The 27,331-nt window shown below is 42.3% G+C and overlaps 1 protein-coding gene across 11 annotated transcripts in view; it reads left to right on the top strand.

Moving 5' to 3' along the window:
• Positions 1-27,331, top strand: part of Lrig1 (leucine rich repeats and immunoglobulin like domains 1) — a 128,218-nt gene that overhangs the window by 59,056 nt on the left and 41,831 nt on the right. For 8 of the 11 annotated variants that reach the window (XM_004854172.4, XM_087181326.1, XM_087181322.1 and 5 more), the window contains exon 3: positions 1,807-1,881. The exons of the other annotated variants lie outside the window; for them this stretch is intronic. In XM_004854172.4, coding sequence (XP_004854229.1) covers positions 1,807-1,881 — 75 coding nt within the window. The remainder of the gene's footprint in view (positions 1-1,806; positions 1,882-27,331) is intronic. 11 annotated transcript variants of the gene reach the window in all.

Genomic DNA, 27,331 nt, shown 5'->3' with positions numbered 1-27,331 from the left:
TTATACAGTATACCTGTGAAAGTTTGCAACTTAAATGTTTGTATGTTGGGGACATACTGCACACTGAAAAACTCTGCCTGCCACATACTAAGTCATTAATAAGTTACCTTCTGCTATTATTATTATGACCATTCTCTGTGTTTTAGAATAAATATAAGAAGAGTTCTTGCACAGGCTGCTGTGTTGGCAGCAGGCCCCTAACTTTAGCTTTAGTTGCTCTGATAAAACCTAAAGACCTTTTCTAGTAATGACTATACTGAGGGCACTACAACAGTTTATTGGTTGAGATTAAGACTGATGGAGGGTTTTGAGTATTTGAGAACCATGATGGCAAAGGGATCACAGCAGGATTGGGAGAGATAAAAAGTGAAGTAAAAACAACCTGTTTAGGGGGTAGTCAGATAAGAGACTGTTAAAGTAATTAATTGCCTATTTCAACACACAAACAAGGGCTCCTTAAGTGGAGAAAGAACTTGCCACATGATACTGATCTGCTTTCTCTCTGCCAGATGCTTCAGTCACGAAGCTATTGAAACAGGCACTCTCTGTCCCACAGCCCGATAATTGCCAAGCTTCATCCCTAACTGGCTTTGGCACTGAAGAAAGCAAATGGGATAATTCTCGGCTGTTTCTTTCTTTTTTTCTCTCTTTCTCTTATTCATTTCTTTAAAAGATGGCAGACAACCAGATTACTCTGTTCAGGCAAATGCTAGCTGTATACTTGTCTGAATACAGCTGTCGTCTCAGTGGCCTTGTCTTTAAACAGTAATAAGATGTTCTATGTAGGATGTACCTCTTTAAAAAATAGATGACAAGATAATCCAGTTTTATCCCTTTGACTTTGCATCTCAAATACAATTTCTTTCCAGCCCATCACCCGGCAGAAAGCCTCAACACTGTGCTTTGGCTTTCTTACGGCTCCCTGGGCTCATATTGCAAGTCTGATTTTGGATCTTCTTCCCAGATTTGGAAATACATGTCCATGTAAGGAGACCAGATTGCACAGCCTCGGGGGGCAGGCCAAGCAAGCTATGTTTTGGTTTGTGGGCCTTCCCTTCCATTAAGTGATATTAACTATGGAAATACAAATTTAGAGTGTTTGAGTGGAAGGGAGTTTGGAGAGAAATTTGTCTGTAGAGGATTTTCAGAATGTTTGTGCAGAAGTGTGTATATATTTGTTTCCCTAGAAGACCATCCAGAGGCTTCATCTGAGTCCAGGGAAGCTGGAACCTCAAATGGATGAGTCTCTGAGTCCAAGTCCCTTGTTATTTCACAGATGAGGCATTGAAATAATTGGCCCCATATGTCATAAGCCCCTCAAAACACACAAAGGAGCGAGTGGTCTCCAGATTTTTTTGTGCCATTTGACCTTTGGCCAGGGTAGAGCACTAGAACAACCAAGAGGAGACAATCTTTGCTCCCCGGATCTTTTCCTCACTGCCTCAGCCCATCCGGAGGATTGTTGTTGGTAGTCTTGGGGCCACATTTGACCTGGACCTGCCCCCTGGCCTGTTTTCACTATTCCTTGTCTGTGAGTTCTGATTTTTGAGCTTGATGAGATGCAGATAGGAGATAGGACACATTTCCTCTTTGAATTTCTTTTTTACTATGGGTGTGAAAAATTAGTTTTTTTGTGACCTCACGACTTTTCTGTCTTTAAAAAACACACTTTTATGTTCTTTATCTTTTATCTAACAGTAGAATACTACTGTGGCTAACTCAGCAATGTTTTTCAATTTTTTAAAATACATAAGTGATTTCAAACTGATTTAAATGCTCTAAAATGATTTCTCTTTGTTGTTACAGGTACCTCAATAACAATGAGTTGACAGCAATACCATCCCTGGGTGCTGCTTCAACGCATGTCATCTCTCTCTTTCTGTAAGTGGTACCATCTGAGGACCCTGGAGTGTGTGGTGGGGCTGTGGTGTAATCTTGCTGACAGTTGGTAGCAGGAGAACTTGTGTTCATGTGTTCACTGGTAAAGAATAACCTTTTATTGTGTAGCCCGATGATCATGGCAAGTGCCTTATTTGCTGTTTTGGGGTTTACAGAATTAAAAGCTTTAATTCTCTACCTTTTCTCTAATTTGGGGAAAAAGTCTTTTAACTGCCCAGAGGGGGATAGAGCTAGATTTCTTGTTCTTGGTGATTAAGCTGCAACTTGGGTGAATAAACTGGAATATATGAAGATAGCGAATTATTAAGTGGCAAACTCAATTATTGTGCCACTGAATTTGGTAATGTGGCTCAGTTTCCTTTCATGTCTGTAAAAGTAGAAAGTACCCCAGACCTCTGAAATCAACATAAAAGTGATGAATTAATTGTTATGCTGAAGTGTTGGATGAAACAAAACCTGTGTATTCCTATAGAAAAAGGTTATACAGAGTCTTACCAAAAAAGAAGGAAAGCCACAGGGTATTATCATTTACTTTTTCAAAAACCTTTCCTAAGCTGAGTGTGGTGGCAAATGACTATAATCACAGTAGTCTTGGAAGAGGAGGCAGGAGGATCATAAGTTCCAGCCCAATCTACATGACTTAGTGAGACCTTGTCTTAAAATAAGAAGAGCTGAGGATATAGCTCATTGTGAAGTCCCTGGGTTCATTTCCAAGTACCCCCAGTCTTTCCTAGAGATTAGGCACCTGCCCTTGTCCCATTTCTGGAGCCATGAGGTAGAAGTATCTGTTGGCTTCAGGCTCAGCCAGAGTTCTTTCCAGATGTCCCAGCTCTGTGTCCAGCAGTGTTCTCCACAAGAATTTATTGGCAGTTGCCCCAGCACAGTACCTCCCTCTTCACACTGAATTTCCTGTCTCCACCCCAGCCCTGTGTATTTTTACTTTATTTTCTTTTGCTGGTTTAATAGTTGCTCACCTGTATATATCTTTTTCTCAACACCAGGCCTCAGCAGTCTGAGCCAGAGGGATTTGGCAGAATCAGTAAGATTGCTAGTGTTGCTTGCCAATCTCAGATTTTGGCTGTCTCTTGTCCCTGTGTTCCCTGGGTGCTGTGGGCTAGTAAATCATGTTTTCACACTTAACCCTTTTTAAGGCCTGGTGAGGCTGTAAGAGAGCCTGGGAATTAGAGTTGGGTTTCATTGTTTTCCTGGACAAATGATTAAACTCATTTACAAAATGTGTTCTGACCCATTTTATACATGGGGATAATGAGCTCTCCATGATCCCGGGCTCCAGGGGAGAGAGAATATACTCAAAGCTCTTGATATCATGTGGGGACATCTGCTGAGTGTTTGATATGTGGTGGCTGCTGCTTCTTCCTGGTAGTTAGTTGTTGCCTAGCTCCTTGGGCCATGGGGAAATCTCACCTTTAGGGCTGCAGGGTTTGTGAGTCAGTCCTTATTCCTGGGAAGTGCTGGCATGAAAGCTGTGGCCCTTGATGGAGAGGCAAATGTTTGTTTTTTTGTTTTTTGGAGTTTTTTTTTTGATCCACCTGGCCTGTGTGAACAGCGTCTAGAAGGTGTTTAATTGCTGGCTAAATTAAATGAGCTAGCCTTATGTAAGACTAATTAGGGATGTGGTAATCCTTTGTGTGTTCATAAAGCAGAGCACTTGAAGGTGCTTGTGACTCCTGGCTACTGAAACCCCAAATCACGGACCAGCAGTGTGGTATCAGCTCCAAGCTGGTGAAAAATGCAGAATCGCAGGGCACACCCATCAGGAGCTACATTTAACAAGGTCCTTAGCATCACCCACTCTTTACAGTGTGAGAAGGGCTGGTTTTTTGGGGTTTTTTGGTGCTGGGGATTGAACTCAGGTCCTTGCGCTTGCACAGCAGGAGGCGAAATCACTGAGCTAAATCCCCGGCCCCAGAAGGGCTGGTTTTATTTCTCTTGGTCCTCCCACAGAAAATGCTTTGTATTGCCAGAGAAGAAAGTGCGGCTCTCTGAGGGTCTTTTGAGTTGCAAAACAGTGAGGTGGATCACTCCAGAAAGAATGGCTGCTATCATGAAATCAACCAACTACAAATGCTGGCAGGGCTGTGGGGAAAGAGGAACCCTGCTCCACTGCTGGTGGGAGTGTAGACTGGTGCAACCACTGTGGAAATCAGTATGGAGATACCTCAGAGAACTAGGACTGGAAGTCCCATTTGACCCCGCTATTCCACTGCTGGGGATTTTCCCCAAAGAATTAAAAGAATCATACCACAGTGATATATGTGTGCCCATGTTCATAGCAGCACAGTTTGCAATAGCTAAAACTTGGAAACAGCCCAAATGCCCATCAACTGGAGACTGAATAAAGAAAATGTGGGTTTTTTTATAAAATGGAGTACTACTCAGCCATAAAAAATGAGAAATTAGAGACATTTATAGCTAAGTGGATGCACATTGAGGCGATACTCTTAGGTGAAATAAATAGGACACACATGTATAAATACTGAATAGTTTCTCTGGTGTGAGAAACTGAAAGTGTAAATAAGGACTAAAATGTATAATAGGTAATGTGAAATAGGAAGAAAAGGGGCAAAGGAGAAGGAAGTGAGAGGGCTAGGGGAAAGGATAGAAGGGAATGGGATTAATATGAGAAAATGGAAAAATAGGAACAAAATCTTTGTAAATAGGGAGGACTGGAGGGGTTGAAGGGAGGGCTGGGCAAGGGTCAAAAATAAGATCCAAGAGAAATTATGTAAAGGTGCAAATTTCCAATGATGAATGTCATTATATTGTATACCTAAAATGTACCAATGGTTAGAATGAATAATCGATAATGCAAAATAGGAAGAAAAGGTCCAAAGGGGTAGGGGTAGTGGGAGGGGCAGGGGAAAGGAAAAAGGGAAAGGAAAAATGATGAGAAATGGAAAAAATGAAAATAAAGCCTTTGTAAATAGGGAAGGATGGTGGGGGTGAAGGGAGGGCTAGGAATGGGGAAATAATAAGAACCAAGATGCATTATGTAAAGGTACAATTCCCAATGAGAAATGTAATTGTGTTGTATACCTACAATGTACCAATAAAAGAATTTAAAAACAACAACAACAAAAAACCAGTGAGGTGGAGTGAGACTGGATATAAATGCCCTGCGTGGGTTCTCTACCCCCTCTACTTGGTGGGGCAGCATGGTAGGTAACTCTGAGCCACCCTGTGCCAGAAGCAATAGGGCCTTGGGCTTGCCCCCCTGGACCTGTGCCTCTTTGAATTGTCCCTTGCTCTTCTAACTAAAAATACATTGCTGTTCCTTGGCCCCAGTGCCAGGAGCAGTGGGGCTGTTTGGCCTTGTTCCTGCTATTCCATTAGACAGCATTGAAATATGTAAAGCAAAAGAAGAAGAGAAAAAGAATCCCTCCCTGTTTTGATTCATTTGGAAAATGCAGGTTAGCATTGGCAGCCACCTCTTCAGCCTGGAGTTGATCTCCATCTGACTTGCTCAGTGATTTCCTTGAAACCACAGTACCAAAGGGTCTTTATCCTCATTTTCTCTGAGGTACCTGTGTTCCCTGTTCTTAGACTACATGCTTGAATTTAGTGCCCACAAAAAGTTAGTTTAGCATTGTGATGTTTGGCAGCAAGATTATAGATAATTTTATTGTCCTCTCGGATGCCTTTCTGTATTTCCCATGTGGGCTATGCAAAGCACAAGGGAGAAAATAGTAGCAGGCAGCAAATGGATATCACTTTACAGCCAAAAGGACCACCTTTCTTATCCTCCCTAAAGAAAGGTAGAGGCCTCAGCATCTCCATCCTCATGGCAGTTGCACTTCAAGTTTTGAAGACCATGCTTTCCTTATGTGTCTTTTGCTTTTCAGAACTTTAGAAGTTAAAGGTCTGCAAATTTTTTTTTTTTTTTGGTGCCATGGATCGAACACAGGACCTTGTGCTTTCGAGGCATCACTGAGCTAAATCCCTGGCTAAGGTCTGCAAATATTTAGCAGGTACTCTTGCAGTTGTGGCCCAGTGGCTGTTCCAAGACAATGGGAAAACCCTAACACATTGCTTGAAAATGTGTTGGTTAAATAGACTCTGTAGTGCTCCCCCAATTCTCTTTTTTTTAAGACAGGGTCTCTCTATACAGTTCAGGCTGGCTTGAACACACTATGTATATGTAGCGCAGGCTGGCCTTGAGCTCGCAGTGATCCTCTTGCCTCAGCCTCCCAAGTGTTGGGATTACAGGCATGTGTCACCATACCTGGCTACCTCTCCAAGTTCTTATTTCCCTTTTTGAGCAGGTAGAGGATCAGAAAAATAACCAGAATGTACAGAGGAAATACAGCAGGTATCTGCTGAGGCCATGTAAGTTAGAGGAGCCAGGAAAACTTTCTTGAGGCATGTTTACAGGCATATGCATCAGGGAAAAGTGGGGACCAGGTGTATATCCTCTGTCTGATGTATATGGACCAGGGACAAGTTGCTTATTTTGTTTTGTCTTGTTTTTGTTGAATGAATTGAAACAGATGATAAAAGGATCCTCACAGCTTTCATAGCCTTTCTGTGACCGAGAAATTGAGAGTAGAGGCAATAATGCCACAAAAGCCATAGTTACCCCTCTGTTCCAGTAACCACTGTTGGTGGTTTGTATTTTTTGAGAAGTAGCAGTTCGTGATTTTCAGTTCAGACACCTGTAATTCTGGACCTGGCCTCTGGAAGTGAGCTTTTCGTTTCTTGAGCAGGAGTGCCCTGAGTTCCCAGGCACCATTTCCCCCTTTGCTGAATGTCACACATGGGAAGAGGTTTTGTTTTGGCCTTAACATCAGGGCTTCAAAAGAGACTTTCAGAGTTTTGGGAACTGGAGTCATGGAGCACAATTTCTATTGGTTAATTCTTTCTGATTAAAGGGATCTAATTCAATTAAAGTGTTTGTCAAAGGACAGATTTATTTGCATCGCATTCTGAGGCTAATTCAGAAACCATTTGTGCTTAAGAAGAGAAAGCATGAAACTCAAGGAATGCTTTTAATAGGATTGGGTTGGAGTGAGGGAGCTAATTTCATAAAAATAGTTCTCAGAAAAAAAGCAGCTTTTTGTTAAATGGCAGCAGAATCTGCCAGTAGATTTGTACATCTGAGATTTTTAAAAAATCTGAAGTCCAGGAAACTCAAGTTACGATTCCCACAGCAACAGTAATTTTGTCTGATGCATAAATGACATTTCTGTTGAAGAAAAATTTCCGCTTTTCCTGTGGTGTTACTGCACTTGTATCATTAAGGAGGTTGGTTGCAGTGGAAATGGTTTAATTTTTTTAGTCCTAGGAGTAAAGCTTGCTAGAAAATGGGCTTTGGCTCTGTCTCCCACACAGAGAGTATAGCTTACTTCCCATGTGGCCCTTACTCTTTCATCACACTTCTCTTCCAGGTGGTGATACACGTTGGACTTTTCTGTTTTACCATGGCATGTCCTTTGTTCTTCCCAGTCCATGTCCTCATCAGGTGGGACATTTAAACAAAAACTAGTTGCACACAATTAGTTGTCACTTTGTAATATTGCTATTACAGTTTCTTAGCTTTATGTTGTGTTTGAAAACACAATGAAATATTTCTAATCATGGAAAAAATCTTTGGAGAACAATTTTTATTGAGATAAAATTAATGTAGCACAAATTTACATTTTAAAGCATACAGTTCAGCTCCTTTTAGTTCATTCTCAGAATTGTACAGCCATCACTGGTGTCTAATTCCAGATCATTTCCAACACCCCAAAATGAAATACCATCCTCTTTAGCAGTTACTTCCCATTTCCCCTCATTCCAGCCGCTGGCACCCACTTATTTGAAAACTTTCTCTTATTTCCTTCCCTTCCTCACTCACTCTGTCCCTTTCTTCCTTTGCAAGACTTTTTCTCTTATGTTAACAAATGTATCTGGAAGACTTAAAAATATGAATAGTTTAAATAAAAATCTCTGGTAAGGTTTTAACTATGTGTTCTATTTTGCTGTGACCTCTTGGCTAAAGAAAAACTGATTAAATCAAAAGGATGGAATATCCCTTTATTATAACTTCCAGAGAATAAAACCTGGAAGGAAAGCAGCATGGTTTCCTGTCTGTGACCCTGCTCAGAGCAAAGGAACCATGGAGTTGGAGGGATCCATCTGAGGCAGCACAGCCTGAGCCCCTCTCCTTGGTTAGATCTGCTGGTGAAGTAAAATCAATTGGAATACTTAACTCAGAATATCTAGCAAACCCTGTAGAAAAAAGAGGGAGGCAATCAATCTTCTTTACAGGCTTGTTAGTGCAAAGATCAATTCACGTGAAAATGTAATTAAAGAGCAAGCCTTGGAGGGAGGAAGCCACTATCCGCCATGAGGGCTGGGGAGAATAATAGAATCCCTCAGAGACCTGGCCTAGAGGCAAGGGAGAAAGAAACTTAGAATGCAACTTCAGAAAATTAGGCTTGGCTTGAAGACCTGAACTAAGGCCATCAGTAATTAGGCTTGAAGCACAAGTGAAATTATATTGAGTGGTAAATTGTTGCTGGCATTCCTAAAACTGTGTGCACATGTGTGCTTATGTGGGAGCTGCAGTATTTATTCTCTGTCTCTGAGGCCTCTTGCCATTCTCTTCATTTAGCTGCCCTTAAAACCTTTCTGCGTATTGTATCCCCTGAAAGGTGGCATTTGTAGATGGAATAAAGTACTCACATGAAAATTTTCTTTTGGACATGGTGTTTACCCTTGGAAGTATACAATTGTGGTTGTCTTTAAAAGCTGAATGGTAATCTCAGATGATGGCGTTCTTTGTGTACCTGTGCATAGCAGAACCTGCAGGCGATGTAGATAGGTGCACAAGTGAGATGGATGTAGCTGTTCTTTCCCCTCCTTCCTGGGGAGGGATTGCCTACTGAACCATCTGTGAACTGTCAGATTAAGAGAGGACTAGTCAAGGGTGTTAGAAAATACAGAGACATCTGTTTCTGTGCCACTTTGGAAGGCTTTCTCCACATGGGAACCTGAATTAGCCTTACTGTTAAAGGAAGGGTGGTCTATTTGGTGTCAGTGTAAAAGTGAACCTTACTGGTCATTGGAATTGTATTTGTTTTGGCAGTAAAACACACTCTCATCAAAGTATGGAATTAGTAGTGACTCCAGCCACTTTATGAAAAAGTGGTAGGCAAAGTTGGTTTTCAGAAGTCCCAGTCCAAGTTTAAATAAATGTCTTTTGTTCCTTGAACAGCCAAAAAAAGGAGCTTTTGGTTCCTACACAATAGAACGAGTATAGGGCTATAGTTAGAAAGCAGTACAACAGAAGAAAATGTATGAAAGGGGGGAGTGCTAGTGGCCGTATTGTCCCTCTTTTTTTGGGGGGGGGTACTGGGGATCGAACTCAGGACCTTGTGCTTGCCAGCCAGGTGCAGCACCACTGAGCTAAGTCCCTGGCTTTTACTGTCCCTGAGTCTTCAAGGAAGTACTCACTTTCTACTCTGTCTGCCCAGATTGTGTGGGTATGATTCTTCGGATAAAACCTCTTTCTCATTCTTTAGGGAAATCATGGCTTCCCCCTCAAGGGTAGACTCAAGGGTCTCAGAGTAGAGCATCCATCACTGTCACCTGAAGGGACAGATCCCCTGAAGGCCCAGTCTTGGTTCTGACTGGGGCAAGAGAGTTTGCTTTGCTTCTGCATTCTCAGGTGATCCTGCTGCTCCTGGTCTCAGAACTGGTCCTGGAGGACCACTGCCTGGGCTTCTGTGGGTTGAAGAGGAGCCTTGAGTGTTTTTCCCAAGCTACTTGGGCTTTGGGAGACAGTAAACTGTTTAAGACAATTTCTAATATGATGACAGGCATCTATCTGGGACCAGAGGGCTCCAACACCTTTGTAAAGCTGTCACTTCTGCGGAGAGTTTTGGGTCAGGGGCCACTGAGTACAACTACCATGGCCAGAAATAGAGCTGGCCACAGATCAGCCTACAGCTATTATAAGTTTATTTCTGCTTAGTTTGCTGTTTATTGGTGAACACTGTAGTTCCCAGAAGACCTTTACCAATTTCAGCAGAGACGAGTCCCAGGAGCAGCCTAACCTGGCAGGAGTCCTGCCCATTATCTGCATTATATGGGCACTGGCAGCTCTACTTACAGCCTGTGTTCCAGGGCAGGAGTCAGTTTAATGCTTCTTACCTTCCTGCTGATTATCAGTCACCACTATCTGATAAGTCTTTGTCCTTACCTAAGTCTTGAATAGGACACTTCTTTATATATATTTTATAGATAAAAATTCTTTTTATTCCCATTCCCGTAAATCACCCCCCTACCACTTGTCCATAAGGTGCCTGGGCAGTTCTCCTTTGCCTTAATGGGGGAACCGAAATCATCAGGTAGCTCTACCTCCTTGCCTTTCCCAGCCTGAAGTGTGTATGACCTGCTACTCTCTTCCCATTTCCCCTCTGCCACTGGGAAGCTGTAATCCTGGTTGTCAATAGGCAAAAGAGAGGTACGGAAAGCAAAAGAGGCCCAGGCTTCCACCTGTGAGGCTGCTGTGCTTGTTGCAAAGTTACCAAACCATGTCCTTATGGAGCCCAGTAAGAAGAAACAGGCAAGGTCTCATGGAACTCTGTCTGGCTGCAGAGAAAAATGGTTAAGTAGACAGCTGACACACAAGGGCTGTGTACTGTCTAGTGACCCTGTGTCACTAATGGGGTGCATGGCCAGGAAGGTTCTTAAATGAAATAGCATTGCAGCTGAGGCTTCTTTCTTGTTCTGCAACTTCCTTTCTTTCCCTCCCCCTCAAGTGGGTGTAATTTATAGGCGCTAGATGGAACACCCTAAATGTTCAGCCAACACTTTGAGAGCTTGAGGTATTCAGAGGAATACTAAAAGGAGAGGCCTAGTTCCATTCAGGGGCCAATTTGCCCTCTCTGCTTTTCCTTTGTTAACAGACAGGCTGCCTTATAGGCCAGCAAGCTTCTGTTGGAAAGGAGAGCAGGACCCCTGGTTCTTAGAACTGCAGCCTCATCCAATACCACCAATGAGGCCGAGAGTAGAAAATTAAATACCTAGTTTACAAAGAAAGCAGCTCTCTGTCCTGGAAACTTCCAAGGATTCTATAGCACAGATGTCCTTTTGCCCTGTCAGAGTGTGTCTTTTGCTGGGAAGGAGCCACAGTGGCCTCCTCTGAGCCTGCCAGATCATACACACAGTCCTGATTTGTCATTTTCCTTCTCTTTCTCTTCATTCTCATCCCCTTTCTTTGAGAGTGGGGGTAGTTAGCCAGCCAGATGAGAAGTACATCTGCAAGTTATTTGCTGAGAGATGAAGGGAGCCCCAGCTGCAGGGCTGGAGGACCAAGGAGAGGGACAGCCATGGAATTGGAATATGGTCACAGAGGTCACCGCCTGCTTTGGGAACTCAGTAGCTTAAATTCTGTGGCTGAGAGTTTCTTTTGTTGGGTGTTTTGCCTCCCTCGCCCTCTCTCATTTTTCTCGATGACCATGTAAGCTTTAAATATAGTCCAAGATCTCCAATGGTGGGGAAACAGTGGATAGGCTTAGAGGGAAAGTGTCTCTCCTTCCACTGGTGGGTGCTGAAAACCCTCCAGGGCTCTGTGAAATGGAGCCAGGAAACACGGAACTGCTCTGTCGTTGCACAATCTCCCGTGTGAAAATGCCTGGCTTCTGCCCATAGCAACATCTTGTTCCAACTGGGACCATTTCCTCCTCCTCCCCCTCCCTACTTCCTGCAGGTGGCTTCTGTAATCCAGTTACCACTGGGGAAGCCTCAAGTGCATATGCACCTAATCCGAAAATGGCTGGCTTGACTTTGACCTGTGTAGTGACCTTGGAAAGAAGGCAGGGCCTATTGTGTCCGCTCACACCTGGGAGCCATTTTCAGCTTTTACAGCCCAAGTGAATGGAAGAAATGTGTTTGCATTTATGCTGGGCCTTTCTTTCAGGAGGTCTGTCATTGTTGGGGAATATATAAGGAATGCTAGATTCATTTTGTGCAAAGGCAAGGGTTTGTAAGGATAGGATGGTTAACTTACTGTATTGAGTCCTATGAAGGGGCTATTTTTGTAGTGCAGAAGTGATCAGTGTTGACAATCTCATATGGTTGCAATGCAATACTAATGTGATAGCCGATGAGGACCATTGACATTGACAGGCATTGGTCTGTGTACTTTCCTGGGCCTTTTCTTTCTGTATTAGTTCTGTGGTCTTGTGAGCTATGTAAAGTGCAGAAAAGGCAATAAGTTCCCTGAGGTCACAGAGCTAGGAAGTGGCAAAAGTGGGACGTGATCTCATTTCTCTTCCACTGGAGCCTGTGCTCACTGTATGGGGTCTAGGAACCTGGGAGGGTTTTGTCTTAGCTGTTGGTGACATTATCAAATTGTCTTAGGCATGAGACACTTCAGGCTTATGGCCTCAAGGGTTAGATGTTGCTCTGGGCTATGGAGTGAGAGGCCTCTGCCTAGGAAAATCCAGCAAACATCCTCCAAAAGTGTCCTTGCTTTACAAATCTCTTTTTGGCCCTAGATGAGCTTATTTTCGGCAGCCCTGCAGATCAGACTGACCCTGGCCACCCCCTCTCCCCCAGTCGCACAGAAGGTGGTTATTTCAAGCTAGTTGATTATTCCAAGCTAGTTATGATCAGCCATCTGCTAAGTGTATAGAGGAAATCTTGTTGTCAGGTCTCAGCAGAGCCCAAACTTGTTGTTTGATTGTGCCAGCAGATTTGCAGATAGTGGCGACCTGCCCTCAAAGACATCACTTCAAGGCAGATTCCTCTGCAGTGTCCTCACTTCCTGGACATCTTTCAGACCCAAACAGCTGAGGTAGAGGTGCCAGTTTGTGGTTTTCTCTTCTTAGCTCCTCCAGCGGGGAGATGAAAGTGTGCTGTGAAGGCTGCAGGCTGTTGTGCTTCAATGTGCACTCCAGGGACCCTCCCTACTGTGCAGCTATGTCCATGCATTGTCCGGGGAGCTAAGAAGCATTTGAATGTGGGAGAGGGCTGCTGGGAAGTTAGTTTGCAGATTCCTAGGCTGCTTCCCCACATAGCTCTAGGATAAAGACAGGTAAAGCTAGGTCTTCACCTTGTACTGACTCTTGGGTCCTGAGGGCTTTAAGAGGGCATGGTGGCCAGAGAGGGCTTGTGTCTGTGAATTGGGGCTGGAGTCCTGCTTCTATGGAGTCCTGCTTCTATGGAGTCCTGCTTCTATCCTGCCCTTACTGTGCCTCCTGGGTAGGTTCTCTCAGGCCTCAGCGTTTTTATTAAATGATGTTTTCAGGAAAAGTGGTTGTTAGGATTAACTAGACAACACATGTCCTCAGTACAGAGTCTAGGATATAGTGAATGTGCACCAGGTTTGGGACAGCTCATTAACCCTGACAGCTGTACATTGAACTCAGGTATGGGGCAGGTGGGCCTGTTGTTTGAGCTTTGCTCTGAAAGGTTTTGATGTGTTCTTCCCTGAACCAAGAGGCCTGATATCAAGGCAGGGATAGTCTTATCTACATGCTCTAAAAGTAGATCTTATTTGAAAATATTCCTATGGCTCATTCTTGTAAACCAGATGATGTTCAGACAAAAATTCCTGTGTGTGTGTGCCTAAGTACTTAGCTTTCTTGTATATTCGTTCTTTTTATAGGAGCTATAGTGTACAGCACTAGAGTTGATTTTTCCTTCTCTCCTCATTGCCTGATCTACCTGAGGTAGGCAGGCACAGTAGGCAGCAAAAGTGTCGAAGCTAGTGTTTATGCAGTGGCTTTCATCTTGGCTGAATTATAGACTGACCCAAGGAACTTTAAAATCCAGAGCTATTAAGTCTGACTTTGGGTTGCAGGTCTGTGAGGGCCAGGAGTAGTATTGAGACCAGATATTGGAGTTTTTAGTTTACTTATTTTTTAACTTTTCCAGGTCATTTTAGTGTGCAGCCATAAGTTTTAATAAACCATAAGCTGGGTAGTTGCAGATGAATGATATTGTTCCTCTCTTCTTTCCTCCTCTCACCTTTCATTTAAAGTACTCCCCCTCCCCGCCCCTTTCCTTTTTCTTTTTCTCGCCTGGTAGAGGAGAAATGCATGTAAATACTAAGGCTGGTCTTCAATTTAGCACTTAGGATTCTGGGGATCCATTCTTACCACTTGAAATGATTAGGAACTGACTTTTGTGGTGTTGGGGAAGGGTGTTTGGTGTAAATAGACCTGACCACATCATTTGATGATCACAGAATGGACCTGTGGATTTGCCCCTAGTGTGGGTTATCCCTTCCCACCCCAAAGGTAGCCCACCTACTCTTGATTTGCATTCCACCCATAAGTCACACAAGGCCCATTATGATGGTGAAAAAAACTTTTTGTAATAAGACAACAGGCAAAACATTTATTTCAAGTTTTTATAATACTTTTTTCTCTCTCTTGTTTTTTTAATACTTTTTTCTTTATATTTATCCAAAAGCAGCACTGTTGGATCCCTCCCTCACCAAAAGCTATTTTGCAGTATAGCAAAAGTATAATGTAGACATTGAGTTTTGGATCATTACATAATGGGATTCTCTGAAGGCCATGTTTGGAACTGCATGGTTACAGAAGTCACAGAGAGTAAGTAGAATTTTGGAAATGAGAGAAAATTTCCCCATGGTCCTTTAGAATGTGACTTATTCTTCAAATCAAGTATATTTTGTATAAGTGGCGAACAGTAGTTATCTGCATGTATAGTGAAGTTTTTTTAACTTCTCTGCCTTGTTGTTTGGTTAATGTAAGAACAAGTGCTGGCTTGTTGAGAAATCAAGGTGGTGACTGTGGGCTGGGGCTGCAGTCTTTCCTGGTCCCTTGTCCGAGGCATTGCCAATGACCATGACTTTCACCACCTGCTTCCTTTGTAGGCCAGGCTGGCTTGGCTTTTCTCTTTTGTATTCTCTAATATATGTTAACACGAACTCTGATTAGGTGATTCTCTAGCAATTGCATGATTCCAAGTAGGTATCTGGTGTCAGTCTTTATTCCCTTGTTCCTTGGAAGATGGCTATAGGCCCTGAGAGATTCAGCCCATGGTCCAAGGAACTGTATTCAGTACATAGGTATTGCTCTGCATTGTGGACATCAGTTCAGCTTCCTGGATAGGTCAAGGTTCATCCTGTTCCTTTCTCAGTGGCTTCAGAAGGGTTTAGGAATTGTGGAACATGGAACAGTGTTGATTAATTTTAGGCATTTATTTTTTTATTATTATTTTTTCCCATTAAGTGTTTTGGTACATTTTCGGTATAAAATGCAGTTACATTCATCATTGGGATCTTGTACCTTTACGTGAGTATCTTGGTTCTTATTTTTTTCCCCTTCCCTTGCCCTCCCTTCACTCCCTCCACCCTTCCCTATTTGCAAAGACCTTGTTTCCATTTTTTTTCCTCTTTTCATATTTTTTCCTTTCCCTTTTTTCCCTTCCCCTACCCCTCCCAATTCCGCTGGTCTTTTTGACCTTTTCTTCCTGTTACACAATATCAGTTATAGATTTTTAAAATTACAATATTAAGATCTAGGAGACATTAACACAGATTTTACAGAATTTAAAAGGATATAGAAAGCATATTACAAAAATCTTTTTTGAAATAAGTTTGACAACTTCTAAGAAGTACCTTGGAAGACAAATTAATGAAACTAACTCTGGAGGAAATAAAAAATTTGAATAGCACCTATTGAAGAAAGTATATTCCTAGCTTGAAAACCTACCTATATGACTGCAGCAGGCTCATAAACATTTTAACTGATAAATTATATCAAACAATTAAAGCAGAAAAAAGAAGGAACACTTCTCCCCTCATTTTAGGAACTCAGCATTGTGCTAATCCTAAAACTGGATAAAGATAATAGAAGAAAAAAGTATGAACATAGATAGAAATTTGTTTAACAAAACAAACTATTAGAAGTCAGATCTGGGAGGATGTAGAAAGTGGTTTTGTTACAGGGATGGCAGTGTTGGTTCAGCATTGGAAGATCCACCTCCAAAAGTAATCATTTTAACAGAAGAAAGGAAAAAGCCATATGATCCTGTCACTAGTTGGAGAAAAAGTATTGGACTAAATTCTACAGCTGTTCATGGTAAAAGCTATCAGGAGACTAGAAGTAGAACAGAAACTTCTCAACAGATTAAAGACATGTACTCCATACTTCCAGGGAGAACGTCTTGTATGAATGGAGAAGATACAATGGTTTCTCCTTAAGGTGGGGAACAAGGGCAGATATGCTTACTCTTTATCTGTCCATTAAACTTTGAAACCTAGTCCCCACCAAAATAGTCTGGCAATAAAATGACACTACTAGGATAGGATTGGCATGGCAGAAGCAAAATCTTTATATGTAGATGAAATGATCATCTACAGAGAAAATACTAAGAAATCTCTAGGAGCCCCTAGAACTTGTACTTGAATTTAGCAGGATTAGAAAACACAAAGTATGTATAAAAATTCAGGTCTGTGTATACTTGCTATAAATGAAGAACTGGATATTGAAATTTAAAAGTTATGTAGGAGTACAAAGGACCTAGAAAAGCCAAAAACAAAAACAAAACCAGTGTTGGAAGATGTTTAGTACCTAATTTTAAGACTTCTTCTAAAGCTACAGTAATTAAGGCAGTGTTGGTGTAAGGAAAAATATATAGATCATTGGAATAAAACAGAGAATCTACAAATAGAACCACACATATATGGTCCACTGAGTTTTGAAAGATTATTTCACATTAGCATTTTATGGAATATAAACTCAATTCAAGAGCTGAGGAAGAGATAGTGTTTGCAGCAAACGACATTAGAACACCTGATATCTGTATTTAAAAAATTAACCTCAACCTTTTTTTTCCATACATGAAAATAACTTGAAAGGATCTATGAACCTAAATAAGAAAGCCTAGAAGTATGAAACTTTTAAGAAGAAATTATAAGGGAAAATATTTATGAATTCAGGGTAGGCAAGAACTACCTAGGATACAAAAAACAATGTATAAAAGAAAAAAATTGATAAATAGGATTCCATCAAAATTTAGAACTTTAAATGACACCATTAAAATGAAAAGTAGTCCTTAAACAGACCATGTTTACAATACATATAACCTATGACCAGAATATATAAAGAATTCTTAGAGCTCATTAATAGACAACCCAATTAAAATGTAGACATAAGAAGATGATAAATAGCCAGTATAGCACAAGGAAAGGTGTGTAACTCTAGAATCAGAAGAATACTAATCAGTACAATAATAAGGTTGAATTATACACTCATTAGGGAGATGAAGTCAAAAGTTTTAAAAGCCTTGTCACGACTTTTTCTTTTTGTTGGATTCTCCCCCTTTGCGTTTAATTTGTCACACCCAATGGATTCCTTCTGCTGGGTTTCCTGGGGTTGTGATCTTCACTGTCTTTTCCTAGGGTATTGACTAAAATTTTTTGGAGTGCCGGTTTTGTATTCATGAAGTTCCTGAGGTGCTCTTTCTCATGAAAGTATCTTATTTCTCCATCAATTTTGAAAGATAGTTTTGCAGGATACATCAATCTGGGTTGGAGGCTGTTTTCCTTTAGGGCTTGAAATACATCACTCCAAGCTCTTCTTGCCTTGAGGGTTTGCATTGAAAAGTCTGCTGTGATTCTGATGGGCTTTCCTTTGGGATTTGTTTCTTTTCTCTCACTGCTTGTAGAATTTTGTTCTTCTGTTGGATTCCTGAAATCCTAACTATTACATGCCTATGTGTAGATTTTTTTTTATCAAGGCTAGCTGGAGTCCTATATGCCTCGCTTATCTGTAAGTCAAGTTCTTTTCCCCTCCTTGGGAAGTTTTCTGCCATCACTTCTGTGAACAGTTTTTTTATGTCATCTGCACTCTCTCCTCTTTCTTCATTGACTCCAATCAGTCTTATGTTATTCTTCTTTGCATTGTCTAGCAGCTGCTGGATTGATTTCTCATGTTCCCTTACAATTTTAAAGCAATTTTTCTTTTCCTCCTCACTAATTGCAATCTTATCTTCTCTATGTGAAATTCCACCGTCACATTGGTTCATTCTGCTGTGCAGACTTTCGATGGAGTTTTTAATCTCTTGGAAATCTGTTTGTATCTGTTTTATGGATTCCACTTGTTTCCTATGTTGGGATTCCATCATGTTCCTCAGATGCTCTATTTTTTTATCTGTGTCCTCTCTAGATTTATTAATTGTGTCTTGCACCATGAGCAAAATCTTTGCTGTTATCTGAGTAATTATTTCTGATTTCATTTTTCCCAGATCCTCTTTTGTTGCCAGTTCAGAGAGTCCAGGTGGTTGAGTATCAGATTGTTCCATCTCGTTTCCCTTTGGCGTTGCTGTAGATGATCCAGAAGTCTGTTTTTGAGACTTGTTTACGTGTCTTCTCATTTCCACGGGAGGGGGTGCTTCTGGCACCCACACGGCTCACCTTCTCTGCCCTAGGAGCTTGGGATGGCAGCGGGGGAGCTTCTTTCCGGGTTCTGGGACTGGCTCAGCTTCTCTGCCCTATGAGCTTGGGATGGTGGTGGGGGAGCTTCCTTCAGGTGCTGGGACCAGCTGAGCTTCTCTGCCCTAGGAGCCTGGGATGGCAGTGGGGGAGCTTCCTTCCGGGTGCTGGGACTGGCTGAGCTTCTCTGCCCTAGGAGCGTGGGATGGTGGCAGGGGAGCGTCCTTCTGGGTGCTGGGACCAGCCAAGCTTCTCTGCCCTAGGAGCCCAGGATGGATGCGGGGAGCTTCCGCATGCTGGGACTGGCTGAGCTTCTCTGCCCTAGGAGCCTGAGATGGAGGCGGGGAGCTTCCTTCCAGGTGCTGGGCCCGGCTCACCTTCTCTTCCCCAGTTTTAGGCATTTATTGTAACAGTGAAGGAACCACCTTGGGACAGGTCAGTACAGAATGATCTGTTGTGGAGACCTAGAGAACATAGCTCTTTTCAGCCAAGAGATAGGTCTTGTTTTCTTTGATTTATTGAAAACCTGGGCAGGGTGAAGGGAGAGAAGTAGTAGTAGTTGCACCTGCCACTGGGAAGCCAAGTGGCTGAGAGGGGAGTGGTACAACCTGGGGCTTCCAGTGTCTGCCTGTGAATCCCTATTCTGCTGCTTTCTGGCAGCAGCTTCTCAAGCCTCAGTTTGCTTAAATAAGAAATGCCCTTACCCTGGCATGGGTGTGTTTGTGAAATTTCTTTGCTCACCTGTTCAAGTGCCAATAAGTGGTTAGGAGAAAGGCTTTACCTGAAGTGTGGATGGAGAATTACTGCAGTTCCTTCTTGATATCCAGCCCACACTAGAAGACACCACCCTTTCTCTGACCAAGACTAAGGGAAAATGGGTGAGGCACAGCAGTCTGAATAAAAAATTACATTAGGGAGCATTTGAATTGGAGATGTCAGATGTCTTGAGGAGGAAAAGAATGCTCTACAGTTGAAAAGTTCAGAACACTCAGAGTTAAAAGCCAGCACCTTTCTTTGCTCTAAGACACATCAGAACCCTCAATACCCTAATGCTCATTTTAAGCAGCTGCAGCAGAGCAACTAAGCAACTAAGATAATTCCATCACAGCTCTGATATATTCGTTTTCTTTGGCTGACCTGGAAAATGGTAAAATTTACCCCATGCCAACCCTGGGCAGGGACAAGTGCTACTTCTGTTCTGTAAATGGATATTCTCAAATGTTACTACTTTTACCTTGATGAAGAACTCCCCAGGGAGTCCTCTGTGTAGTCCTGTCACATGTTGGTTCATCTGCAAGCTGGCATCAGCCCCTTCAAGCGCTGCCTTGTGTGTCTTTGGCTGCCATGAAACCTCTAATGAGAGACTGAAGTGTGCTGTTTCCCATATAGAATGAGCTGCTTGGTTGATGAAGAAAGAGTATTGGGATCTAACAAGTTTAGCTAATGCAGAATGAAGCAGAATGAATTATCTTTGCTGCTGTGCTTATTAATACCTTTTCTATGTCAACCAGCAATGGAAATCTGCAAGGGGTGGTGGAGGATGTATATACCTATCCCCAAACTTGATTAGGCCCAGAACTCTTTTCATGGAATACTTCCAGTCTTAGGGATGACATTTTGAAAACCTGGTATTTGGTAGCCTGTGTCTGACACTTTTTGGGTATGGATATCCAGCAATCTCTCTTCCTTGCCAGGTGCTGGGAGAGGACACAGGGCTGAATGCCAGCCCCTAATGCCAGGCAATGGCCACATTAGCTGTTCTAAGCTTTATGAGCAGCACTTTTGTCTCTGGAAGTCAAACCCCTTTCCTTGAAGCTGGGTGGAAAGCAAACAGTTGACATGTATCCCTGGGTTTCTAAAGTCCCACAGAGCCCTGTGGTGCTTTGTGCTTGGGTCTGAGAACTGAGTAACACCATGTGGGTTTGAAGTAAAAACTGGAGACCAAATAAAGTAGTGGGAAAACTGATTGCACTCTGAACTCCTGTAGGCCTTCCATCTGATTCTACCATGGATCCCATGACACTTTGTTTTTGTTATTTTAATTAAACTTGTTACTTTGGGGTAATTATTGGTTGACATGCAACTGTAAAAAATAATAGAGATCCCCTGCATATCCTTGATCCAGTTTCCCCAGTGGTGATAACTTGTAAAACTTCATAACTAGGATATTGACATTGATATAGTCAAGACACAGAACATTTCCATCACCACCAGGATCCCTCATGTTGCTCTTTTATGGTCATATCTGTTTATTTCCTGCCCCATGCCCTTGGTGTCTTGCTAATCTGTTTTTCAAATTTATACTTGTTTCATTTAAAGAGTGTTATGTAAATGGATTCATTTATATATATATATATATATATATGTTTTCAGTGTTGGGCTTTTTCACTCAATGCTAATTCTTTGGAGGTTCATGTAGGTTGTTGTGTGTATTCTGAATTTATTCCTTTTTATTAGAGGGTCATAATACATGATATGGAATTAACATTCTTTGTTTAACAGCTCACCCATTGAAGGGCATCTAGGAGGTTTCCAGGTTGGGGCTGTTAGGAAGAAAGCTGTTACGAACATTTAAAGGTTTTGCTGTGATCATAAATTTTCATTTCTCTAGGATAAAATGCCCAGGAGTACAATTGATGAGTTGCATGATATCTGCATGTTCAGTGTTTTAGAAACTGCTGGACTCTTCCACAATGGCTATACCATTTTATACTTGTATGAGCAGCAATTGCTCCTCATTCTGCCCAGAATTTCTTGGTTTACTTTTTACTTTTAGCCATTTTGATAAGTATGTAGTTATAGCTCATTGTAGTTTTAATTTGCATTTCTCTATCCAGTGAGCTTGAGCATTTTCTTATGAACTTATCTGTCATCCATAGGTTCTTTTTGGTGAAATATGTACCCATACCTCTTGTCCATTTTCTAACTGGATATTTTAGTTTTTGCTGTTCTAGTTCTGTGAGTTCTTCACATAGTCTAAATAGTAGTTCTTTATTGATTGGGTGGTTTTAAAATGTTTTCTCTCAATCTGTATCTTGTTTCATTTAACAGGGTCATTCACAAAATAAACATTTTTAATTTGGGGGATAAAATACAGTGTGTTAATTTTTCCTCTTATGGATTATGCTTTAGGATTAAATTTAAGAACTTTGATTAATTCTAAGTCAAAAAGTTTATTTCTTCTGTGTTTTTTCCTAGAAGTTTTGCAGTTTTACCTTCTGTATTTAAGTCCATGATGACATGAAACAGAAGAAAAAGCATGTGATTCCAGGAAAGAAACAGAACAAGTACTGGCTATTGTAGGAACACACTATAGACAAACATGGGGATGGGTAGTTCTAGGTGCACAACAGTAGTGCTGGCTGAGGTGCCACTTTGATGTTTATGGCAGGTCTTGTCATCTTTAGGGTGGATATAGGAAGGACTGCATTAAAGGGCCAACTCCTTAATCCCACCCATACACATCCTTAACTCTCCCTGAATGTAGTCAGATCATATGCTGAAAGGCTTGAGAAACTGTGTGGTAAGAGATAACCTAAATCATATGATGAGAAGATCAAAAGTCTTCCAGATGGGGCAGGAAACAGGCCTGGTTTTATTTTTAAAGGCACATCAGTGTTATCATTCCCCAGAATAGGGAGGATCTTGTCTTAGAGAATATAGCCAAGTGCTGAAACAGCTTCCTCCTTTGCCTGGAGATGCAGAGCTCTCAGAAAGCTGGCATGTGAATCTCAGGGATGTGCCAATGGCAGGCAGAGGCAAAAGGCCCTTTGTGGCCCCAAGGAAATTTCAAGGGCACCCCAGCACCTTTGGTCCCTTCTCTTAGTCCAGAATGTCAAATCTGGCTGCTCTTGCCTTTGTTGCTCCACAGAACAGCCCAGCCAGGAATTAGAGTAAACTGGACTCACATCCTACTTAGCTTGGCGACTCCTGACTTCTTTAACCTCCTTAACCTCTCTGAGCCTGAGTTTCAAAGTCCTTTGTTTGGCATTTTGGGCTGGACGGCAGTGAGTGGGCAAGTTTCTTCCCCCTGGAGAATCAGTGAACAGTCCTGTCATACTTATTGCCTGAGGAAATAAGAATCCCTCTGCTTACCAATGTAGAGATGGAAAAGCTGACTATGCAGTCATCTTCAATATAAATAAGGGAGGTCTGCTGGGCCCTGCAGCAACTGCATGTTGTTGTACCTTGGGCTGAAGGCTGAGGAGGACCACATGAGACTAGGCAGGTATGTAGAGGTGCTAGGGAGATATGCAGTGGCTCACAGCAGGATTTTCCCCCTCTGCATCTGCAGAGCATCTGTTTCATCACATGGTGTGCCCCAGTGTGGGGGACATTTCTTCCTGCTGGATACCAAGGAGAGGTGGGAAGTACAAGGTACTCTCCAGAGAAGCTCTCTTCCCCAAGGATTCTTCTGCCTGCTTCCATCATAAGGCAGTTCCATGCCTTGAGGAGGAGTGTGGTGTGTGGATTCATGTTCTGGAGTCTAGTTCCAGCTGGTCTGCTTCTTGCTTTGTAGCCTTCAGCAAGTGAATTAGTCTTCTGTACCTCAGCATCTCAATCTGCAAAATGAGGTGGTAGTAGTAGTCCTCTCTTGGTGGTCATGAGGGTTAAATGAGGTCATACCTGAGAAGAACCAGCCTTTTCTGCCAGTAAGCACCAGCAGAATGTTCCTGTGTAAAAGCTACTGTTCCTCTTGCTGCCCTTTCTACTGAGAAGGAAAGAACAGGGATAGGATGCCTCCTTTATGGCAGAGAAGCAAGGGGAAGCTGCCTTGGAGGTTCCAGTGCCTTGTGCAGTAACTCTGGTATTGGAATCATTTACTGGCAGCTGCAGAAGTCCCAGGGCTTCATCAAAGGCTCCAGCTACAAAGGCCCTTTGAAGTTGTCACCACCTGGAATAAACTCTTCTACCAGGAGATGTTAGGGTACAAGGTTCAGGGGAGATGGCCTGTACGTGCAGTATCCTCATGTTCCTGGGGAACAGGTGAGGAAAGGCTGAGGCCAGCCTAGGCCACTGCCCCATACAGGGATTAAGTCCCACAGTTTAGTGTCTAAGTTCACCTTACCTACTCTATACTAATTGACAAGCACATTAAAATAATATGCAAAAGAACCACACATAGTGTTTCCTACTTTTTCTCCTACCTAGACCTTCATGTACATTGATCAACTCCATATCTCTTTGGTTTAGCACAGAGGTTTGGACATTTCCTTGGGTATGGGCCCTGCCTGAGCTGACAAAGAAAGGTGGCCACAGGGATGTGTAATGAGGTCATTGGTAGTTTCATGTATTCTGGTCCTGGATGGTAAAGTCTAGTGAGAAAGCCTACTGGCCTTAGACTCCTGGTGACCCCTCTCAATTGCTGACCAGCCTTTGGGGTCTTTTCCTACCTACCCCTCCAGTGGGGTGAGCCTTCATTAGAGGAAAAGTACTCACTACAGCTCCTTAGGATTATTGGGGTTTGTTGCTGGCCATAAGGGGTTCACTTCTTCCTTGTTTTTGGTTGCTGCCATGTCCTGCCTTGCCCACTTTTCTTGGCCAGAAGCAGCAGCTCAGCTCCTAGAGTATGGGTAAATACATGCCACTAGCTTGTTGGGGAACAACAACAAGATGCTCCTTCTTCCTTTATGAACAGTGAAACAGGCATGGACATAAAGCCTTGACAGTTGTGATGACAGTGAACTTGAGCTTGTTCTAATGAGAACCCAGGGGAGGCCAGGTCAGCTTTGTAGTACTCCCAGACCTTTGGTTGTGTGGGGTTGGTGATGTGGCTGAACAGTGATGATCCATTGATTCCCAGGCTAGGCTGGCATCTGTGAGGGCTGAGGTGTTGTGAAGGGTTGTCTCTGTGGCCAAGAGGAACACTACCAGTGTGCTGGGGGTATGTAAAGATAGCAAGTTGCCAGGAAAAGGGAAACAAAAGGAGAGGAATAGAAGCAATATATCCATTCATTGAGGGAACAGTAAAGCTGAGAGTGATCATGAAGTGGCAATGTTGCCCTGACCACAAAGGATAAACACTTCTGGCTTTTCTGATTCAAAAGTGTGTATATGTGGATGGGAATTCTTGTAGAAGTGACTCGTTCTTGGCTTTCTGTCTCCTAATTCAATTTTGTACCTCTTTGCTCTACCCAGATGCCAGGACAGATTCCTTCCCTCTAGGCACAGAATTTAAGTGCTTAGAAGTCCCTGCCAGTATTTAGGATGGCTCATCTTCTCTAGTCAGGATGTGTGGCCCCGATGTGGCTTGTATCACTGCTGACCCTGGGTCAGCAGTGACTGATTGGAATTCCCAAGGCAGGAGTAGGAAGGTGCTGAGAGATGGAGCTCCGAGGGGTGAAACTGCCTCTCAGGGCTGGGGCCAGGAATACAGTGTTAGGCTAGCAGACCTGGCTGCCTCTTCCATGCACTGCAGTGTTTGGGGTTAAATGGGACTTGGGAAGTGCATGAGTAACTCAAGTCTAATAGTAATGCCAGTCTGTCAGCTTCACTACCTAAGAAATAAAGTTAACTTTACATTATGCTTTTAAGTTTTTTCTTCCTGAAAGTGTTTAACCGGATGGTCTCTTGACGTTTTTCTGTCCTGAGTAACCTTCAGGAGATTGAACTAAAGTTGTAATTCATGTGTACTCAATAGATACCAATTGAGCACCTTTTCTATTCTCAACTATTTTTTTTTTCTGGGTGCCAAGGATATAGCAGTAAGATGAGCTGTATGTGTACATCCTGTTGACTGCTTCATATTTGAGGAAATTCTGTTTTGTTTTCAATTCATATACTTTTAGAGCAGTTTTAGATTTATAGAAAAAAATGAGCAAAAAATACAGAGTTCCTACATTCCCTCCCTCCCTCCCTCCCTCCCTCTATCTTTATACCATTTTTGAGGATTCTTCACACTAAAGTGTCTCTGGCCCTTTTTTCTTTTTAATTTTGAGGCAAGGTCTCACTAACTCACTAAGTTGCCCAGGCTGAGTTTGAATTTTTATCTCCCAGGCTCAGCCTCCCAGAGCACTAGGATTATGTTTGCTCTATTATTAACATTTTGCCTTAGAGTGATACATTGATTACAACTGATGAGTAAACTGAAACTGATACATTATTTCTAATTACAGTTCACAGTTTACATTAGGGTTCATTCTTAATGTTGTATAGTCTTTTTTTCTTTTTTTTTTTTTGGCAGTACCAGGGATGAAACTCAGGACCTTGCACTTGCCAGGCAGGTGCGGCACCATTGAGCTACATCCCAGGCCCAATGTGTTGTGTATTCTGTGGGTTTGACTAATGTATAATGACACATACCCACATCACAGAAGTTTTACTGCCCTGAAAATCTTCTGTGTACCCCATATCCATTTCTCTTTCTGCCCTATGCCCTAAAAACCACTGATCATTAAACTATTGCCATAGTTTTAACCTTTCCCAAAATGTCAGATCTGGAATCATAAAATGGTCTTTTCAGATAAGCTTCTTTCATTCAATAATGTCCATTTCCTTAGGGGTGTGTGTGTGTGTCTAAAAAAGAAATGCAAAAATATTCTGATAGCTTGGATTGGATCCTGATGATCTACAGTTATTCATGGCCCAAATCACTTTGGACTTCACGGAACAATACTGGCTGCCTTTTGATTGTCCCTATATTTCTTCATTTTGGACTCAAGGCATCCATCTCAATGGTTAGAAGCGGATGTGTGGGAGACCCAAGTGGGATCTGCTGCATTGGAGTCCCTGGGATCATGCACTTCCATGGGGATTGAGACATCGGGTCTTCTCTGTATGGAGTTAATGGGAACTATCTGGTGAAGGCTCCAAAGGCAGGACAACCTTAAAGGAAGTGAATGGGTTGAGAGGTTGGCTGACACAGCCCACTCCTGCCTTCAGAGGGTTTGACCCCGCCTGATGGAGGCTGTTTATCCGGCCACTGGACTGCTCTTGTTTTTTATCCCATCTCCACCTGAATAAACAGATCCGGAACGTCATCTGCAGCCAGGCTGAGAATTTGCCAAAATTCCCCAGGGAACTGGTGATTCACCAGCAGCAGAGAAAAGAGAGAGAGTGAGTGAGCAAGAGAGAGAGAGAGACCCGCTTATTCTGATTCTCATTTCCTGTCCAGAAAATAATCCTGGCTGGGCCGATTCTTGTGAGACACTAGTTTTTGAGCAGATTATCAATTTATGCAGTGGAACAGATGGTATTAGTTTTCATTTTTAAGAAGATGGAGATAAAGCAAGATAGTGAGAGGGTGATGTTGTTGACTGTCATTCTGAGAAGAGAAACTTTTCTTGAAATTTCCATAGGAAAACTCTTCTACGTTCATTAATTTAAAAATCTCCTTTTCAAGTTTTCCCCCTGGCAATGGTCTTGATGTTATTCTTGCTAGTTAGGTCTTAGAATTATTATCATCATTATTTTGGTGCTCATTAGATCCTTGCTTACAATAAAATAATTCTGTCTGACATCTGAACAAGATTAGATTTGAGCCTAGCCGTGTTATGTAATAGAAAGCTATATTCCTGATGCTTTTTAGTGGTGGGGTGGGTGGGGGATGCAGGAAAGGGGACATGTGAGGATATCTAAGAATGTGATCAGATGAAAACAGCACTTGGATCAAGTGGTTTTTCAGTTGCATTTCAACTCTGAAGAATTTAGTTTTAAAAGAAACACTACCAGTGTCTAGTGAGGCTAATCACATGTGTACTCAGTGACCTGTGGAACAGTCCTGTGCTTGGTCCTTGCATCTCTACCGGAAAAGCATGCACATATGCACCAAAAGACACCTGCACAATACTCATCCATGTTCATAGCTGTGATTTTTTTATGGTAGCCCAAACAGGAAATAACTTCATCAACAGTGGATTGAAAAACTAAATTGCTATATATTTCTTCAATAGAAATATTATACTGCAATAGAAAAGAATTCAGTATTGCTAATGCCACAACCTGGATAGATTTCATAAACATAATGTTGAGTGACAGTAGAGAGAAACAGAAGAGTAGAAATAGAACAGTTTC

Source organism: Heterocephalus glaber, unplaced genomic scaffold, assembly GCF_053883595.1.
Source record: "Heterocephalus glaber isolate CG9 unplaced genomic scaffold, H.glaber_assembly_v1.0 deba00001472, whole genome shotgun sequence".
NCBI classification, from domain to species: Eukaryota; Metazoa; Chordata; class Mammalia; order Rodentia; family Bathyergidae; genus Heterocephalus; species Heterocephalus glaber.
Note: the sequence above shows the minus strand (reverse complement) of the source record. Positions and strands in the feature narration are given on the sequence as shown.